This window comes from Cervus elaphus, chromosome 25 (genome assembly GCF_910594005.1).
Source record: "Cervus elaphus chromosome 25, mCerEla1.1, whole genome shotgun sequence".
Lineage (NCBI taxonomy): Eukaryota > Metazoa > Chordata > Mammalia > Artiodactyla > Cervidae > Cervus > Cervus elaphus.
In genome coordinates this window covers 16,775,179-16,795,696 of record NC_057839.1, presented here as the reverse complement: position 1 = coordinate 16,795,696, position 20,518 = coordinate 16,775,179, and the positions used below count along the sequence as shown (strand labels likewise).

The window sequence follows — 20,518 nt, the reverse complement described above, 5'->3', positions numbered from 1 at the left end:
CTCCCAACATAGTCGAACTCTGCATGTAATTTACAGTTGGCCCTCCATATCTATAGTTCCTTAGTGTCCAGGGTTCCAAATCCATTAGATTCAACCAACCACAGATCGTGTGGTACCATAGTATTTACTATTGGGAAAAAAACTCTGTATGTGAGTGGATTCACACAATTGAAACCCATGCCTTTCAAGGGTCAACCATGGGTTAACTTTAGCTCAAGGGGTACTCCATCTTCTGATGCCCATGTTCAACGGTCAGATGTATATACAGGTATCAAATCATTATGTTGTATACCTGAAACTAACAAAATGTTGTTTGTTATTTGTACTTCAATGAAGAAAAATGAATTTGGGGCATTGTTGTATCCCAGTGAACTGTGGGACCCACATTATAATACTTTGTATTTTTATATACATACACATATATATGGATCTATGTACACACATATATACATACATTTCATGTACTTGTTAGATTTCTGTGTCTGGCATTTGGACCACTTTTTTAAATTGAAATATATTTGGCATGTAACACTCTGTAAAGTTTAAAGTATATACCCTGTTGACTTGATATGTTGTATATTATAATATGGTTGCCACTTGTAGCATTAGCAAGCACTTCTGGACCAGTACTTCTGCTCATTTATCCTCTAATTTTATTGGAACGTGCATCACTGAAGTGCCAGAGGATTTCTCCCTTTCCATGTCCTGTTGTGTTTCTTTATTTTCTCTCTCAGACCTCAACTCTAGACTTAAATTATTATTCTCTAATCTACTAATGACTAATAATTTGGGGGAGGATTTCATTAAAATGCAGGAAGTTTATTAGGATTGACATTAGGGGACCATTACTTTGTGCTTCGGATATGTTTAGAAATATTTACTGCAGCTTCTCCCCCATTAATTCTGAAGAGCAAAACTCGTCTTTTCTGTCTTTATATTTTTGTGCAATTTTTAACACTGGATTCTACACATTGTAATTACACAAAAAATATTGGTTGCTTTAAAACTTTAGAGGATGACATTAATTCATTAATTAAATTCTTCATCTTTGTCATAGGTGCTTGATTTATTTTATTTGTTTTGCAGATTAACTAAACTCCAAATATTAGAACTTAGAGAAAACCAGTTGAAAATGTTGCCAAAGTAAGTAAAGGTGTTATCTTTTCCAAAATTTAGTTCAGCATTTTAAATTCTTAGAGAAATATTAATTTTCTATTATCTAAAATATGAGTACAAATTATTTTAAAAGACTGACATTTGTGGTCATTGTATTTAAATTAGTGGTGTTCAATATAACAATCTATACATCTCTTAGTATTTATTAGTGATTTCATAGCTTTCTGGAACTCAGTCTTATGTGACAAAAGTCAAAACCACGTAAAGCCCACCTAAGTCCCAAATAAAGGTCTCCATTTCTATACTACAGTTCTTTCTTAGTACTCCTTAGAGAGATCCATAAAGTCTTCCGTGTGAAGTCTGATAACTCTAGTTCTCAGAACTTGTATGGTTTAGTCAGTTGTAAATTAGAAATGGGATGGAAGGCCCCCTACTGGTAAGCTAAAATCAGGAGGAGATGACAGTCCAAGAGCAAAAAAGAAAATGAAAACAGATCTACAGCCTCGAAATGCACGTCTGTGTCCTATATTGAAGATATATCTTAAAACATCCTGATTCACTACTGAGTTTTTATAGTTTAGGCAGTGGCAAGCTACAGACTGGTTAAATTTGGCCCAGTGCCTATTTTTTCCTAAATAAATGGCATTAGAAGCTCATTCATTTCATTCACTCTCATGTTGTTAATAGCTGCTTTTGCTCTACGGTGGTAGAGTCAAGTAGTTGTGACAGAGACTGTATGCAGAGCTTAAAATATGTGACCCTTACAGAAAACTTCCCAGTCTCCTGTTGCAATTTATTTGTCAAGAGTTGTCACCTCTTGATAGAAGCATCTCCCATTTTCCAGGAGTTAGTTGTTCTGTGTACTCAACTTCTGTAGCATCTTGTTTATATCAGTTATGACATTTACCACATTAGTCTAATTTTTAAAATGCATTTTACTCTCTTCCTACCTGGCTAGCATATTCTCATGTGCACATGTACTTGATCCTTCTTCTTCCCCACTCCAACCCATGAGTATAAATCTCTGAGGGCAAGAAGGTACATGGTTTTGATTCCCAAAAGACTGGAATGATTACAGTGTATATTGTTGGTTGTTAGTATAAATTAAAATGAGAATTATCCTTATTAAAATTCAAAAAGGTTTGACTTTTTGGAGATTTGGTATTGGCATTGATGAATCATTAGCTCAGAACTTGACTGTTAAGAGATTTGAATAATAAGGGTATAAACTGTTTACTGAAATAGCTAAGCCTACAGTTAATACGGTGTCTCTGATATCATAGGTAATTCACTTATTTTATCTCCTTATATTTTAATTTTTTTTCTTATATTTTAATTTTAACCTCAGATTGGACTCTCTCATGTATTTGCATATGTAATTCTTTATTGCTTTTTTAAAGACATGTTTACAATATATGAGGCCTCATAAATTAAAAAGAGGCCATGGTTTTATGTGTCAGGAAAGTCATGTGCATTCAGGTTATGTGAGTAGATCTTTTTTGTGTGTGTGTGTGAGTAGATCTTTTTATGATCAAAGATTCGAACAGTGAAAAAGCTGTTTTAAGTATATAGTTCAGTGAAATTTAATACCATGTTAATCCTGGAGGGCCCAGTACCAAAAACACAAATGATGTATATTTTCCATCTGAGACAGGAGAAGAGAAGGTAAAAATGAGTTAAATATGAAGAAAGTTTAGAGATAAGCAGGAGGAAATTTGAGGGATGGTTGCTTTTACTTTCTCCTTGAAGTAGGAAGCTGGATCTTAAATGAAGTAGGACCAGATATGCCCATGTTAGCTATAGCAAGTTGAGATGGAGACACTTTTAAAATTTTACAATGTATTTCCTCTTTTTTATTACATATCTGTGTCATTTGTGTTTTCCTAAATCAGTTTTAAAACTTAGATTTTTAAGGATATTGTTTGTAATTAAGTTTTCCAGTGTAAAATTTTTTATACCCTTTTAGAAAAATAATTTACCCTTGTTGATATAAAGTGAATTGCTACATGAGAATTTCTGTGTTATCATTATAACAATATTGAATTAAGAAAAATAGAGCCATATTTTAAGTCTTACTCCCTCCACACAGCTCTCTTTACCTTTCTCACATATCAACCTGGTGTAATACTATGGACATAGGAATTAGTATCTAATCTTTCTTGAGAAAGATCCTGGAAACACCTTTTCACTTTGTAATAAAGCAAATTGGAACTGAATTACAGGTTTTCTGGACAAAGACGGATATGAGTAAAGGAAGTCAAATTTTTATAGCTCATAGAACCTGAAAATAGGCACTCAGAAAATCAAAGTTAAATAAAGCAACTTTGAGAAAAATTGGTACTGGGAGATGAATTAAATTAAAGGAGTGTTGATAAAATGGCATATTTAAAATGAAAGGGTTTGGGAAAATTAGCTTTCTGTAATATTAGGTGAGTAACATAATAATTGGGCTTCCCAGGTGGCGCTAGTGGTAAAGAACCTGCCTGCCATGCAGGTAGACATAAGAGACCCAGGTTTGGCCCCTGGGCCAGGAAGATATCCTGAAGAAGGAAATGGCAACCCATTCCAATATTCTTGCCTGGAGAATCCCATGGACAGAGGAGCCTGGGTCCATAGGTCGCACAGAGTTGGACACGACTGAAGTGGCTTAGCATGCATGCACAACATAATACATTGCTTTACAATTATTATATATTTTTTTTTTTTCACTAAAAAGCCAGAGAGATTTAAGCTGATTTTGTCTTACTTTCTATTACGAATTTGTTGAATGTCAAGAGAAGATAGAAATAATATGTGTTCTTATGTCATAATTTAAGGAGTCTGTTGGTTTTTAATGATGTTAATTTCCCAGTTAACACACTGATATATTGATATTATAATGATTGTATTTTGCCATATGCAAAAAAGATTTAATATAGTTCCTAAGGAGTTCCCTAGTGTAGTCTGTGGTTAGGATTCAGCACTTTTACTGCTGTTGCCAGGGTTCAGTCGCTGGTCAGGGAACCTCCTGCAGGCCATGTGGGATGGTGCGCCCCCCAATTTTTTTTAATTTAATGTAGTTCCTTAACTGGGTACCTGGTAGCAATCTATTAAATATTAGGTTTTTCTAAAAATAATAATTTAAGAGTATAAATTATATATTTATAATATATATAAATATATTTGAATTATATATTTGAATAAAAATATATTTGAATTAATTAACAGTTCAATTAAGAAGTTACTGAAGGAATGTAAAATACAACTTAGTTTATTTCATCATGAAATCAGTTTGTACATTCAGGTTTCTGTAACGGCAGGGAACTGTTGGTATTGAGTTGAAAGTTTGAAAATGGTATATTGTAGCTTTAATTTCAAATAAATACAGTCTCCTAATTATATTTTTGATTCATGTAAAACTTTGTTGTGAATTGTATTGAATTTAATTTGAAAATGTGGAGAACAATGTAATATTTACTGTTCTTGGAATTTTCAGTTAATTATCTTAAAGTTTTTTACAAATACACCATCAGTCTTGAAAAATGGTAGTAATTAATATGAAGCTACCTAACAATCTAATCATTAGTTGATTTATACTATCTGAGAAGTTATTCTGTGAAAAAAACAAAAAATGAAAAGTCAGTTACTGGCATTCTGGACTGTGTAATTACTGCAATTACTTCTTAAGAATATAAATAACCTAGGATTTCCCTGACGGCCCGGTGTTTTAAGACTCCACACTTCCAATACAGGGGGTGCAGGCTCAATCTCTGGTTGGGGAGCTAAGATCCCATATACTGTGTGGCATGGCCAAAAAGTAAAATAAAAAAGGATAGAAATAACCTGAAGAGAATTAACCAAAGAAGAAGTAACCAAAATCAGAGAATAATTAATAACTTATTTCATTTTTATTTAGAAATTAAATCTGACTTATTTCTTAGAAAATCATTATTTTTATTTTGTCAACATTTGAAAGCCTGTATGTTACTAGGTAATACATAAGAATATTTTACAAGTTTCCTTGTTGTTATTTTTGTATACTTAATTCCTTATTACTCCATTGTGCATAGAACCATGAATAGACTGACCCAGCTGGAAAGACTGGACTTGGGAAGTAATGAATTCACAGAAGTGGTAAGTTCTCACCAGCCTTACTATCCATAAGTCATTCATTTGATCAAGAAAAAAATGTGAAAATTAAGGTATTTATTTCTTTGCATTTTTAAAGTATAAAATCAGATAAAGATAGACACATATTTTAGAGAGACAAGATATAAAAGTTTTTGACAGGATAATTAAACAGATAACAACATCTAATAGGAGTGAGGGTAAAAATGTAAAATTAATGAGAAGCCCATGGAAAAGGTAATTAAAAGTTTTTGGCACAGAAAGTAGAAATTCTGAAAGATTATAAGGGAAAAGCTTTCATCAGACTAGAATGCATCAGGAAAAGAACTTGAGTCAAAAATAACTTCATGGGAATATTGCTTAGGAATTTATTCAGTGGTAGTATACTTCTCTATAATTTTACTTAATAGCTAAAAGAAAAACTGAATGAAACAACTGTTATTTTCGAGTTGATAATGAGACGTCTGGATTGTGTTTTTGCTTTGTTTCCAAAGTAGTATGCTGAATCAAAAAGAAAATAATATAAGCAATTTGTTGTCTTCAGTCATTGCTCCAAGAGAACTCAGATAATAAGCTAGATATTTGTTTTTTGAAGAAAAGCTCGTTAACTTGAAAAATCATCATTAAAAATTTTACACTATGTTTACAAGTTTTTTTTTTTTTAATTGTTGCAAGTTTCAAGTGCTAGTCTCAAGAACAAGAGTTTCTCAGCACTGGTGCTGCATAATTGTCCTGTGGGACAGTTATTAGCTCACTAAATAGCTTTTCAGCTGAAGTCACTGGAGGAGCATGGTGGTTTTGGGTATCTCATATTTTTTCTAAAATACTATCCTTCATATTCTGTATTTTAATTGAAGCTGATATATGATGACTCTTACTGTTTTGTAGATGTTTTTACTCTTTTTTAAACAATGCATGTTCTGTGCTTTGTAAATTATCTGTTACATATTTTCTCAGTGTTTTGTCTTTACATGTATTAATCTATTGCCATATTAACTATTTTAAGTTTCTAAATTGCTGTTAATTTTATAAATCAGAGCAGAATTCAAAATCATTAAATTTTGGACCATTTCCTTCTTCAAGCATTACACATTTTAAAAAAAATTACTATTACGGTTGTAACAGATAATGCACAAAAGGGGCTTCCTAGGTGGCTCAGTGGTAAAGAATCTGTCTGCCAGTGCAGGAGACCGCGAGTTCAATTCCTGGGGTGGGAAGATCCCCTGGAGAAGGAAACAGCAACCCACTGCAGTATTCTTGCCTGGGAAATCCCATGGACAGAGGAACCTGGCAGGCTACAGTCCATAGGGTCACAAAGAGTCGGACACAGCTGAGCACACACACATTCAAAGCACAAAGAGAGAGATTTTTAATCCAAGTTAAACCTAGAATTCTTACTTATATGTTAACAGTAAATCTAAATGACATGCCTTGTATGTGTTACTTGTGTTATAGTGATAAGATATGATGACACCTCAATGCCATCATACTGTCAATGATTGGACACAGGTTTGTGGGTTAACAGAAATATCTTTAAAGGATTCATTCAGAAGAGCCTCCAGGGGTGAATAACCTAAGGGTAAATTTTGCCTGAATACCAAGTCCACTAAGTAACTTTAATTTTTTGGTCCTCAACATTTTATTCTAAACAGCATTCTACTATGTAATTACTAGAAGTTTAAAATAACACAATAGGTTTATCATATGATTATGCCTTGGTTTACTTACTTTTCCTTATTATTGGGCTTTTAAGATGTAGCTTGCCTTATTTCTTTCTTCCCCCCTCTTAGTCAACAGGGAATAGCTTTTTTTTAAGATTTCCTAAAAGTCTACATCTTTTTGTGGAGAATGATTGAGAGTATACTTTGATTGTATTCTTGAAAGTAATGGATCTTACTAATTGTGTAAATACTTTAACCTGTTATGTAATCAAAAGCTTAATTTATACAATCTGCTATTATGGAATGTCTTAAGTAATATTTGTGTAATAATTATAACACAGTGGAAAGACTTGAGTTTTGGCTCTGCTTTTTTCCCCTTGTAATTTAAAAAAAAAAAGTCTTTAAAACTGAAAGTTATTATTAAAGTAGAAATACCCAGGGGAGCTTCTTTTGCCAAATAAATATATTCAAGTAAATTAATGTATCTCCCCCTCCACTTCCATCTAAACAGCCTGAAGTACTTGAGCAGCTAAGTGGATTGAAAGAATTTTGGATGGATGGTAATAGACTGACTTTTATTCCAGGGGTATGTATATCAAATTTTAAAGACTTTGCTTATTGCTGTCTGTCTTTCTCATTTTTACAGATCATATGTTTTTAAGTACGATTAATCAATTTAAAATGATTATTCTTAATACTGTTAGATGGAAGCAAATTATATTTTTTTATCAACTATGTTGTGTTTTAGGTGTACAATAAAGTGAGTCAGTTATACATATTCATATATCCACTCTTTTTTAGACGCATTTCCCACGTAGGTCATTACAGGGTATTGAGTAGAGTTGCCTGTGCTCTATAGCAGGTCCTGATTAGTTACGTGTTTTGTATATAGTAGTGTGTGTATGTCAATCCAGATCTCCTGATTGATCCCTTGGCCCCTTTCCCCTTGGTAGCCATAAGTTTGTTTTCTACATCTGTAACTCTTTCTGTTTTGTAAATAGGCTCATTTGTACCATTTTTTCTTTTTTTTAGATTCCACATACAAGTGATATCATACGACATTTGTCTTTCTTTAACTTACTTCACTCATTGTGACAGTATCTAGGTTCATCCACGTTGCTGCAAATGACATTATTTCATTCTTTTTGATCGCTGAGTAATATTCCATTGTATATATGTACAACATCTTTATCCATTGCTCTGTCGATAGACATTTAGGTTGCTTCCATGTCTTGGCTATTGTAAATAGTGCAGTAAAGTTTGGGGTGCATGTATCTTTTTGAATTGTGGTTTTCTCCAGATATATGCCCAGGAGTGGGATTGCTGGATCATATTGTAGTTCTATATTTAGTATTTTAAGGAACCTCCATAGTGTTCTCCATAATGGTTGTACCAATTTACATTTCCATCAGCAGTGTATAAGGGCTCCCTTTTCTCCACACCTTTTCCAGCATTTATTATTTATAGATTTTTTTTAATGATGGCCATTCTGACTGTATGTGAGGTGATACTCATTGTAATTTTCATTTTCATTTCTCTGATAATTAATGATGTCAGGCGTCTTTTCATATGCCTTTTAACCATCTGTATGACTTCTTTGGAGAAATGTCTATTGAGATCTTCCACGCATTTTTTGATTGGGTTTGTCAACACATTCTTGATTAAAATTTTTATATTTCTATAATAAATTTTTGTAAAACACAGTTGACTTGTGTACAACTCAGGGATTAGGGGCACCAACCCTTTACACAGTGAAAAAAATCTGTGTGTGTAATTTATAGTCACCTTTCCCTATTTGAAATTCCTCATAACAAGGATTCCTCCTCAGGGTCTGATGTTCTGCATCTACAGATTGAACCAACTACAATGGAGTACTGTAGTATTTACTGTTGAAAAAAATCCATGTGTAAATGGGTCTGTGAAGTTCTGTGTTGTTCAAGGGTCAACTTTAAGTCTCTTTCTAATGTCATGGAGCATGTCCTTCCCAGGGGTTGCAGTTGAGCTTATATCCTGTTTCATTTTGCCCAGGGAATTGTTGAAATAGGCTATTTTAGCAGCTGACAATTGTGTTCATTCTCAGACCTAAAGCCATATGAATCCCCATATGTGCTAACTCCCTTGCAAATGGTGGGCAACTAAATTCCCAAAGAAAATTATGTACTTGTCACTCTGCTAGGCTAAAATAGTAGGGGCTCTTAGCTTTTACTGACTGTATCACTAATGGCATTAAAAAATATGAATCCTCTCATATAAACATTTAATTATAAATTATAATTTGTCACTAAGTTTCTTATCTAAACTTTCCACAAACTGCTATTGACAGAGTCCTTAGATTTCCTTTTTTTTTAACTTACAGTTTATTGGTAGTTTGAAACAGCTCACATATTTGGATATTTCTAAAAATAATATTGAGATGGTTGAAGAAGGAATTTCAGGATGTGAAAACCTTCAAGATCTCCTATTATCAAGCAATTCACTTCAACAACTGCCAGAGACTATTGGTTTGTATTGATTTCTAATTCATGTGATTAAAACTAGTATACAATCTGAGAAACTTATTGCCATTGCTTGATTCAAAGCTTCCATATATCAAATTTTATTTATGAGATAGTTTTACTGTATTCTGAAGTCACAGATCCTATTTGAATTTTTCCTGTTGTGATCAGTTACTCAGTTTACTCTCTTGTTGACATTACTGTTTTTCTTTAAGGAAATACCATTTTTATCACTGTAATAAAGTTTGAATTCTTTAAAAGAGATTAATTTACCCAAATTCGCTTTAACTCTTGATTATGGCCCTTACCTACTAACTTTTTCCTATCTTAACTTCATTTTATACTTACAGGAAGACAGCCAGATGAGCAAAATCCTTTGAAAATTATACGGTTGACCCTTCAGCAGTGATGGTGGTTAGGGGGCCAACCTTCTGCAGTGGGAAAATCTCATATAGTTTATAAATGTACTTTTGTATTCACATTTACTTCCTCCCTATCCATGGTTCTGCATCTCTGTATTCAACCAACTGTGGGTCATGTAGTACTGTAGTAGTAAAGTGAAAAAAGTTCACATACATGTAAGTGGATCCATACACTTCAAACCTGTGTTGTTCAAGGGTCAGCTGTATTTATGTAGTTACTTACCTGGTGGTGCATCAAGGGAATTGAATTATCAAAAACCAAAAACTTACATATTGGCATCTTCATGATGTTTGAATATAAAAATCAGAAATATTTTTACATATTTTTCAATTGAATTACATAACTGTTATAGCTCAGGTTGTGTTTTGCAAATCTACTATAATTTTTCCAACACTTTTTATTTTAAATTAAACTCCATTTTTATTGTTTTAGGATTTAGTACACTTAAAGTATGCAGAATAGCTTGTTAAACTCTTAAGAAAGCTCCCTTAGGACTACCACTTCTTTAATCTTTGATACCATAAGTTTGTGCTGTGTATCCTCAATGTGATGTCACAGAATTGTTTCAAGGAGCATGGCTACAACAGTGAGCAGTGGAGACAAAAAGTACATACTCTTTATGAAGCTTACATTTTAGTGAGGCCTAAATGGATAAGTATACACTAATGTTAAGAGAGAATACGTATGTGAAAATTGTAAATGCTGGGTAAGGGCATGGAGAGATGATAGGGTTGGGGTGGTGTCTCTATTAGATAGCTTGGCTTTTTAAAAGTTCTTTATGATTCATGTCAAATGTAATATGTGGCTCACTTGACTGTTGATTGACTTCTAGTTCAAGATGAAAAATTGTTTATTATTTCTTCCCTTAATAGGTTCATTGAAGAATGTAACAACTCTTAAAGTAGATGAAAATCAGTTAATGTATCTACCAGACTCTATAGGAGGGTAAGATTTTTGTGTATTAAAAGAACCAGAAGATTTTTCTTTCAGTTCAGCATCCCATATAATTTTTCAGATAATTGTTAACATCAATAGGAGAGTCTAAAAACATTTAAATAAGCAATTGGCTGCAGGTTGGGTTTATTTATAATCAAGATAGGCCAGTTTTTCTACAGGTGAACTTTAGCTTAGTAGAAATAGATTTTCTTCTAGATTAGTTAAAGTCAAGTTCAAACGGTCATATGTTCTTGAGTTTTGGATTATATACAGGAAATTTTTTGTTAAAATATGTGTTTTCTTTTTTAATTAAAGGTTAGTATCAATAGAAGAACTGGATTGTAGCTTCAATGAACTTGAAGCTTTGCCTTCATCTATTGGGCAGCTTACTAATATAAGAACCTTTGCTGCGGATCATAATTACTTACAACAGTTACCCCCAGAGGTACTGTATTTACATTTTATTTTGAATTTTTATTTTTTATAATTATTAATTATAGGTGTCCAGTGTGGTTTTCTTTAGTTTCTTTCAGAGATAATTATGTAACTAAGTTATGTATTTTCTGGATAATAATTAGTTATATTGATTTGCTAATACTTTTATTCATATGTGAAAGTCAATAATTGAAAAGGAAAAATGTAATTACTTTTATACATGAGAAGAGTACTTTTATTACTTTTGAAAATGATACTTCACTTACATTTATTAAGCAGTAGGCTAAAGTTTTAATCAATAATTCTCTGTTTCTCTTTCAGATTGGAAGTTGGAAAAATATAACTGTGCTATTTCTCCATTCTAATAAACTTGAGACACTTCCAGAGGAAATGGGTGATATGCAGAAATTAAAAGTCATTAATTTGAGTGACAATAGGTTTGTAACAGTGTAATTCATCGTTTGGCTTATAGAAGACATCTATTGGATGAAATTAAAGTTCCATTATATGTGATAGAAAATCTAATACATGTTTTTCTTTGCATATCTAGTTTTGGGTTTTGTGTAGAATTTTCATTTGAAAGACTAATTTTACCTGATGTTAATTATCATACAGTGATTGTTATGGTTTATTTTATGTTGACTTTTGCTGTATAGTCTTAATCATCTTATGATAGCCATTTTTATTCCTAAAGTCAGATTTTTGCTTTAATACAGCTGTTGAACAAAGCAGCTTTTAATCTTACCTACTCCTTGTATTAATCTGGGCAGACATGTGACTAGACACCCACTCAAATAATTTGGACAACACAGCCAAGGTACAAAGCAAATAGATCACTAGGGATGCTAAATTGAAGCAATGTTTAAGTTAAGAACAAATGTCTATAATTTTTTCTGGTGTAAAGAGGCTAATAGTGGTAAAAGAATATTTGTAGAGCATTTTTATGTTTTGTTCTTGTTGTATCTTAAAAATACTCAAAACAGCCCTAATAATAAAACAGGTATTCCCATTTTATGGAGGGGAGAAAATTAAGACTCAGATTTAAGGTGATTCACATTGCTTATAAAAGAGAGCTTTTAGTGTAAACTTGGTTTTCTGACTAGGGTATTCAGACTGTTCACACCTTCCTCCTTTTAAATTGTTAATTATAGCTATGCAGTGTGGTTTTAAACTAAATCCCTTTTAAAATTAAATTCTTTCAGCTCATACTTTATACCCTAAAACTAGAGCCCTAAGTTCCAACACCTTGAGTTTCAGAGACCTAGATTCCCTAGGTTCCTTTGAAATTAGGTATAGAAGAATAGATAAACATAAGATGGAAAGTTTAAGTAGTCATTTTGTTTTAAACAGGGTCCTGTTTCAAGTTAGCATTCTACTAAATATCTCCGTTACTCAATTTTCACTCATTATAATGTTAAAATAGTCTTGCATATGGAAGTGCTGGCTCACAGTGAAATAAAAAGAGTGCCATATTTATAACATAAACTCTTATTAAGAGTGGTTCCTATAGCAATTTGTTCTCTCTAAATGCAAATAAAACATCCAAATCAATTTTATGAAACATTGTTTAATTTGTCCTTGCCTTTGCATTAAAGTATGGATAGTTGCTAGATTTTCCTAGGTAATTTTTTTGAGGTTATTAAATTATCCAATTCCCCCCCCCCCCAATCAAATTGACTCAATGGAAGATTTGTATTTTTAAAATTAATTCTTATAAAATTGGATAGTATTATGTCCTATTCAAAGACTGATAATTGATTTTCTCCTGAATTAAATGTTTTTCTCCTATTTTCATATGCAATAACATAGCATTATTTAGAAGACCATTAGATCCAGTTCTCATTTTAACGTTTCTCATTTTTAAAGTTTAATTTTTGTTTGCATTTTTTCCCACAGATTAAAAAATTTGCCCTTTAGCTTTACAAAGCTACAGCAATTGACTGCTATGTGGCTCTCAGATAATCAGGTAGGCATTCTGATTTTGTAAATTGATTATGCATTCTCATTTATTTAGGACTATTTAAGAGTAGTTCTAATCTGATACACATGTAAAAACATACAGATGCAGATCATTTTTGTGAAATATGTGTAGATTTATGAAGTCCTTTTTGGCCTGACTTCTCCTAAATCTGTAAAAAGGTAGATTAGGACAAAATCCTCCCTAAATTTTAATGTTTTTATAGAGACTCTCTGTGGTTTATATCTGTATACATTTGATAATTTAAATTATATTTCTAATCAAACAATTTGACAAACCTTAGAGAAGTATTTCTAACGAATTAAGAGTTGTTCCTTGAACTTTTCTTTGACAGACATTTATTGAAAACTTATAGTAGGACGTGAATGACTCTGGGAGCTGGAGTTATACTGATGAAGCAGATAGAATCTTCTTACATTCTCATTGAGTTTACATTCTCATGGGAAGCACTCGAGACAAATTAATAACTAAGTAATAATATTTCAGAACTACAGAGAAAGAGTTTGCTAGGCGTTGGAAAAGTAGCAAGGTTGGAGTAAATATACTATTTTAAATCGAGTGATTTAGGAAATACCTGTCTGAAGAAGGGAACAGTAGAGCAGTTTCTCAAATGAAATTAAGAGCGAGCCACAATGTGAGTTGGGTGAGGGGTACATTTAAAGACTACTAAGAATAAAGATGCCAGTACTGGAATGAGCTCAGTGTGACCGAGGAACAGATGAAAGGCCAGAGAACTGGAGTGTAGTGAGCAAGGGAGAGACGTATATAGTTAGATCTGGGGAGGGAGACTGAGGTTAGGTCCCCTGGGACCTTGTAGGCATACTAATCCCTTGGGGTTTCACCCTGAGGTAGAAAGAAATCTGTTGAAGTATTTCATTCCAGGAAATAATGAGATATGATTTACATTTTTAAAAGATCATTCTGGCTGCTTTGTGAAGAATGGACTGTGGGTGCTGAGGGTGAGGGTGGGATATTCTGTATTGGAAGCAAAAGTTAAATAAGAAAGCTATTGCAGTTAGTTTAGAAGGACATGTTGCTGGATTTCACCTAATAGGATAAGAGTGGAGATTGTGAGGAGAGCTCCAATTTGGGATGCATTTTTAAGAAAGCTGTTGCCAGAGGGACTTCCTGATGGACTCAATGTGGAACTTCAGAGAAAGAACTGAAACAGTATGACTTTTAGGTTTTTAACCTAACGAAGTACAATATTGGAGTTGCCATTTTCTGAGATAGGAAAGATGGGAGAGGAGTATGTTTGGGGATAAACTTAATAGTTTGATTTTATGAACGTCAAGTCATTAGTTGAGTGTCTATAATTGCAACTCAAGTATTGGCTGGAGATAAAATTTGGGAGTCAGCATTGTGCAAAGGGAATTTTATACCATGGAAGTACATTCAGTTACTAGAGAAATAGAGAAGAAGGTCAAACATTGAACTCAGGAATGAAAGGGATCCCAGAAAGAAAATAAAAACCACCAGCCAACCAAGAGAATGTGTTATCTAGAGAGACATATGAAGAAAGTGCTTCAGGAAAGATCAACTTAGTCAGATGTTGTTGATGAGTTAGGTATATGAGGACTGCTAATTAGCCATTGGGTTTGTTAAGACAGAAGTAATTACTGATGCTGAGGAGTAATAGTTTTAGTGAAATGGTGGGGGTTAAATTTTGATTTAAGTGTATTATAGTGCATGGAAAGAAAGAAGGTTGGGGCAATGAACATATCTTAGTAGCCTAGCTAAGTTTCATTGTGTAGACTGTTGTTAAGCTTGTTTTAATGGATAAGAAATCTCTTGTATAATGTCACCATAATAATGGATTGTAGGTTCTGATCAAAAAGAAAAGAATAAGGACTACCTCATCTGTAATTATGAGGAAACCATTTTTTCTGTATCTATTCTCAAGTATTTCTTGCTAGTAAATGTTTTTAAACAAAACAATATAACATTTACTGATCCCTTTAATAAGTTAAAGCTTTATGTTTGAGCAATACTTTATAATTTACCTAAAGCTGTGTTTTCCCAGGGAAAACACAAGGTTTAGATACACAAGTCTCATATAAATAGATAGTCCTAAATTCCATCATCAAATTCGCTTGGGAGACATGTTATATCCCTCTTTTGGATTATGTTAGCAACCCTGATGTGTTCTGATAGTAAAGAAACCATCTTGTCTATATTTCAGAATTCTCTAAACTTCTTAACTAAGAAACCCTTTTGCCCTAACTCTTAATAATATCTTAAAAACCTTATGTTGATATTGCTCCACACTTATGAATCAGTCTGTATATCCTTTTGTTCTACAAATTAGAGAAAGAAATATTAAAATAATGATACTTTTGTTTTCATTAGAACTTGAACACAAGTGATTACTACATCTATTAAATGTGTCAGTTCATGTATATATACATGTGTGTGTGTATATATATATCTCTCTTACTTGAATATTTACATTTTAAGTCTGATACGAAGTTTAGCTGCTGGATTCACAAAACGTTTAAACATCTGCTGGGCTCTGGCTCAAGTACCTATTACAATAGTATGAATGAGACATGGCTCTTGGTCTTGAGGACTCTGAACTGTTAATATATTAGAACTGCTGTGGATAAATCTGTGCCAGAAAATTATGCCAGATGACTTATTAAGGTGAAATTAATAGCGTAGTGTCTACAATGTTCTGTCATTCACCTCTTCTTGCACCTCATTTGTAGATTAAAGTAAAAATTATGATGATATGGGGCTTTGTTTTCCCTAGTGTAGCAAAGTAATAAATAGTAAAACATACGTGATGTAGCTATAAAACCTCCCTTACAGTATGAGGTAGTCATTTCCATGTAAAAGGATGAAATGTAGGGGAGAAAAATATGTGAAAGTAGTTTGATTATAAATTATGAAAATAAATTGCTTCTGGACATTTCACTGACCATGAAGAATATAAACCTATAGGCAGTACATGCAGTAACATAATCTTTCATAAGTCTCTAGAAGGTTCAAACAGAACAGTTGATCATTCATTCCTCATTCATTTTGTCATTTTTATTCAGGAACCATTTATTGAACAGCTACTCTGTGCCAGGCAAACTAAGATGGGCCAAATAAGGATATTAAGAAACTAGTTTTAATATGGTATGATAAAAGACTTGATAGGCTTCAGGATCAGAGAAGGGGCACTTCACTTGGGGATAGCCAGTTTCCCAGAGGAGGAAATGCCTGCTGTGCCTAAAAGAGGAATACATCTTCTCAAGAGAGTAATAGTATTAAATGATGAAAGAGGAAGAGTATTCTGGTTAGAAGGAATATCAGCAGCCTAAGCACTTATTAGTAAAGCAGTGTAATCAGTGTCTGTACAAGTGGTTTTATGACTAGAGCATAACCTGTAAGGTGGAAGAGTTGGATATGAGGCCACAGAGGTAGACACAGACCAGGTCATGGAGGATCTTATATGCCATACAAAGGAACTTGCATTATATTTCAAGGATGACAAATAGATTTTTAAAATTTTACATGTCAACTTTGATAAATTATAATTTTTAAAAGGATTCTAAAGCCATATTTAGGCTCAGAGGAAAATTGTTGTGCTTAGGTTCAGTGTAATTTATTGACTTTACTAGGACACTTGATAGTGAAAGGGTCCTCTGTGATAATTGTCAGAATGAATAGTAAGTGTAAAAATAGGAATGTCCCAGGCAAATTGAATGTTTGGTCATTATAGTCATAATCAATTATTCATGTATGTAATCAGATCATGGCATCTGGTCCCATCACTTCATGGGAAATAGATGGGGAAGCAGTGGAAACAGTGTCAGACTTTATTTTTCTGGGCTCCAAAATCACTGCAGATGGTGATTGCAGCCATGAAATTAAAAGATGCTTGTTCCTTGGAAGAAAAGTTATGACCAATCTAGACAGCATATTAAAAAGCAGAGATATTACTTTGCCAACAAAGGTCCGTCTAGTCAAGGCTATGGTTTTTCCAGTGGTCATGTATGGATGTGAGAGTTGGACTGTGAAGAAAGCTGAGCACCGAAGAATTGATGCTTTTGAACTGTGGTGTTGGAGAAGACTCTTGAGAGTCCCTTGGACTGCAAGGAGATCCAACCAGTCCATCCTGAAGGAGATCAGTCCTGGATGTTCATTGGAAGGACTGATGCTGAAGCTGAAATTCCAATACTTTGGCCACCTGATACAAAGAGCTGACTCATTCGAAAAGACCCTGATGCTGGAAAAGATTGAGGGCAGGAGGGGAAGGGGACGACAGAGGATGAGATGGCTGGATGGCGTCACCGACACAATGGACATAGGTTTGGGTGGACTCCAGGATTTGGTGATGGACAGGGAGGCCTGGCGTGCTGCGATTCATGGGGTCGCAGTCGGACACAACTAAGCGACTGAACTGAACTGAATCAGTTTAAGAGAAGTGATCCTGGGATACATGCCAGCACTACTATAGGAGATAAGGAACCTGTGTAACATATAGGCAGGCAAGTGACATGGTCAGATGGGTCTACTAGAAAGGCTTTGGGGCCTGCATTATGGAAGATTTAGTAGTGGTGATGCCCATGGGAAGGCCTGTTGAAGGCCATTGCCATACTCAGGTCAACAGAAAATGTTGGCTGAAGTAAAGTGGTGATGACAGAGCCAGTGAAAAGACTGTATTTAGGACATAACTTTAAACATCACATTAGTAGAATGTGTGGAAAATGCATATATGTGAGAAGAAAAGGAGTAAAGGCAAAGATCAGCCTCAGAGGTGTACCCTGAGTGACTAGGTGGATATTGATTCCATAACTAAGAACCACAAGAGAAGGAAATATGTTTATATAAAGGTATTAAGTTCTAGTAAGGTTTATTGGGTTTGAAGTACCTTTGGCATATTAAGTAGACATGCAGAGAACAATTCGAGTGACCTTGAACCACTACCATGACCACCACCTGCCACCTTGTTTTAAACTAAGGTTTCTGTGCTCTTGGTTTCTCCATTCTTTTAATTTTTAACCTCCAAGGATTTCTTCAAATTACTCTTGAAGACCTAATTTCTTTTTTCACAGTACTGCTATATATTTATTCCTTTCATTTGTAAAATTTATAGAAGACTTGTAGTGTGACAAGAGATATCAGCCCATCATCTTAATCACTTTTTCTTGGGAGTGGTTTCATAGCTTTTTATTATTTTCTCAAAAGGGATTGTTGTCAGATTATTTTTCAAATGTTGCTGCTGCTGCTAAGTTGCTTCAGTTGTGTCCGACTCTGTGCAACCCCATAGACGGCAGTCCACCAGGCTCCTCTGTCTGGGATGCTCCAGGCAAGAATACTGGAGTGGGTTGCCATTTCCTTCTCTTTTTAATGTTAGGGGTGGATTAATCCTGTGGAATACTAACATTTAAGTGGCAAACAAGTTACTAGGCTTCGAAGGAGTGGCTATAGAGGTAGAAGGAGAACTATATGATAGTGTTTTTTAAGATAAGGATGAAGCAGCTGGCCTGAAGAAAGGAGTTGCAACAGGATAAATCTAATGAGAGGTTAGTTCAAATGAAGTCTGAAAAACATCAATTATATTTTGGCAAGTCATAGCTATCTTGCCACTTACCTTGGCTATAGCTAATGCAGTTTTAGAAGTATATGTCAAATACCAGATTGAAGTGGTTTAAGGAATAAATAGATGACTGAATGGAGGCCTATGGTTATTGATTAGTCTTTTAAGAAGGTTGGATAAGAAAGAAAAGGAATAGAACAGAAAGAAATTGGTAACTAGGGGCAAGAGAGCATGTTTCTAAGTTGTTGGAAAGAGGCTCTATGGAGATTGGGATTAGAGAGTGATGGATAACTGGAGTGGAAGCTGATGGAATCAAAAGCTCTGGCAGGTATTCTTACATTCTTGAAGGGATCTTGGATGTGACATTTGTGAGAGGAAGGGCTAAAAATGTTCACGGTAAAATTCTTAGAACGTAACATTTTCCAAACTCTTAGCAGTTCTTGAATCCTATATTTGTTAAAAATTTTTTTCAAAGATACTATCTTCTTCAAAATTCAATTTAGGAAGTTTGGAAGAATTTTCAAGCAGCATTGGGAGTCTGTTGAAGTTTTTACCACAACCTTGTTGTTAATACAAATTTGCTCAACTGTGATATAGAGAAAGCATGCAATTGGAATAATTCTGGGTTGCACTTTGTCAACCCAGGTGCAAGAGAAGGCCAATGCAATAAGGAGGTCTGGTAACTGGCAGGAAAGTGGTTATAAAGAGATAAGTTGAGGTATGAAAAGAGAAGCGAAGACAGGAAAGAATGATAGTGATAAAGTTGAAAGTTGAAGAGAGTGACAGTCTTGGTGGGATTGATGAGCAAGTATGTAGGAGCAATGAAGTGAGGAATCTGCATGAAGTCTATGTTACATGCTCTGCTGATTGCCTTTTTTTTTTTTTTTTGCTGATTGTCTTTTGACTGAGCACTCCTTAGTTTCCTTTTCAGGGATTTTTTTCTGCCAGTATCTTATACGTTGAAGCCCCTCATGGTGCTCTAGGCTCTGCTTTATTTACTTTCTCTGTACCAGTTACTGACTCTCTTAGTAGTGTTAGTGGCTCTGTCATGTTCGACTCTGTGATCCCATGGACAGTAGCCCACCAGGCTCCTCTGTCCATGGGATTCTCCAGGCAAGAGTACTGATGTGGGTAGCCATTCCCTTCTCCAAAGGATCTTCCCAGCCCAGGGATCAACCCAGGTCTCCTGTGTTGCAGGCAGATTCTTTACCATATAAGCTACAGATACCACTTACTGACTATATCATCATTATTCTTAATAATTGTCTTCAACTCAGTTCTGTTTCCTTAACTTTACACTCACTGTCTGTTTAACACTGCCCCTTAGATGTCTCAAATTCAACCAACCTAAAGCTGAACATTTCATCTTCTGCTTCAGATCTTTTTCTTTGCTAGTGTTCCCTAGGTCAGTAAAAAGTACTTGCTGGATACAGAGATCTGAGAATGTAATTCTTAACTACTGAGTCTCCCTATACTTCAGTGCAGTGAATCACTAAACTCTGTCTAGGCTTAACCATTAAATACTAATATATCAGATGTTTCTATGCTTTGCTTTATCCCTGCTCCTCCTTCCCTTAAATAGAGTTCACCATCATCTTTCAGTTAGACCTGCGCTGTCCAAAACAGTAGTCATTGTGAGTAGTCCAAATTGAGATGTGCTATCAGTGTAAAATACACACTAAATTTTCTGCACTTAGTATGAACAGAGTGTAAAATCAATCAACAATTTTTACTATTGATTACACATTAAAATGACAGTATTTTGAATAAGTTTAGATTAAATACATTGTCAAAATGAATTTAATCTCTTTTTAGGAACATGTGGCTACCAGAAAAT

General features: G+C 34.1%; 1 protein-coding gene across 8 annotated transcripts in view; it reads left to right on the top strand.

Moving 5' to 3' along the window:
* ERBIN (erbb2 interacting protein) overlaps positions 1-20,518 on the top strand; it is a 120,066-nt gene that overhangs the window by 65,210 nt on the left and 34,338 nt on the right. For all 8 annotated transcript variants that reach the window (XM_043887900.1, XM_043887899.1, XM_043887898.1 and 5 more), the window contains exons 7-14: positions 1,087-1,143; positions 5,166-5,229; positions 7,396-7,470; positions 9,241-9,385; positions 10,675-10,747; positions 11,054-11,183; positions 11,495-11,610; positions 13,070-13,139. In XM_043887900.1, coding sequence (XP_043743835.1) covers positions 1,087-1,143; positions 5,166-5,229; positions 7,396-7,470; positions 9,241-9,385; positions 10,675-10,747; positions 11,054-11,183; positions 11,495-11,610; positions 13,070-13,139 — 730 coding nt within the window. The remainder of the gene's footprint in view (positions 1-1,086; positions 1,144-5,165; positions 5,230-7,395; positions 7,471-9,240; positions 9,386-10,674; positions 10,748-11,053; positions 11,184-11,494; positions 11,611-13,069; positions 13,140-20,518) is intronic.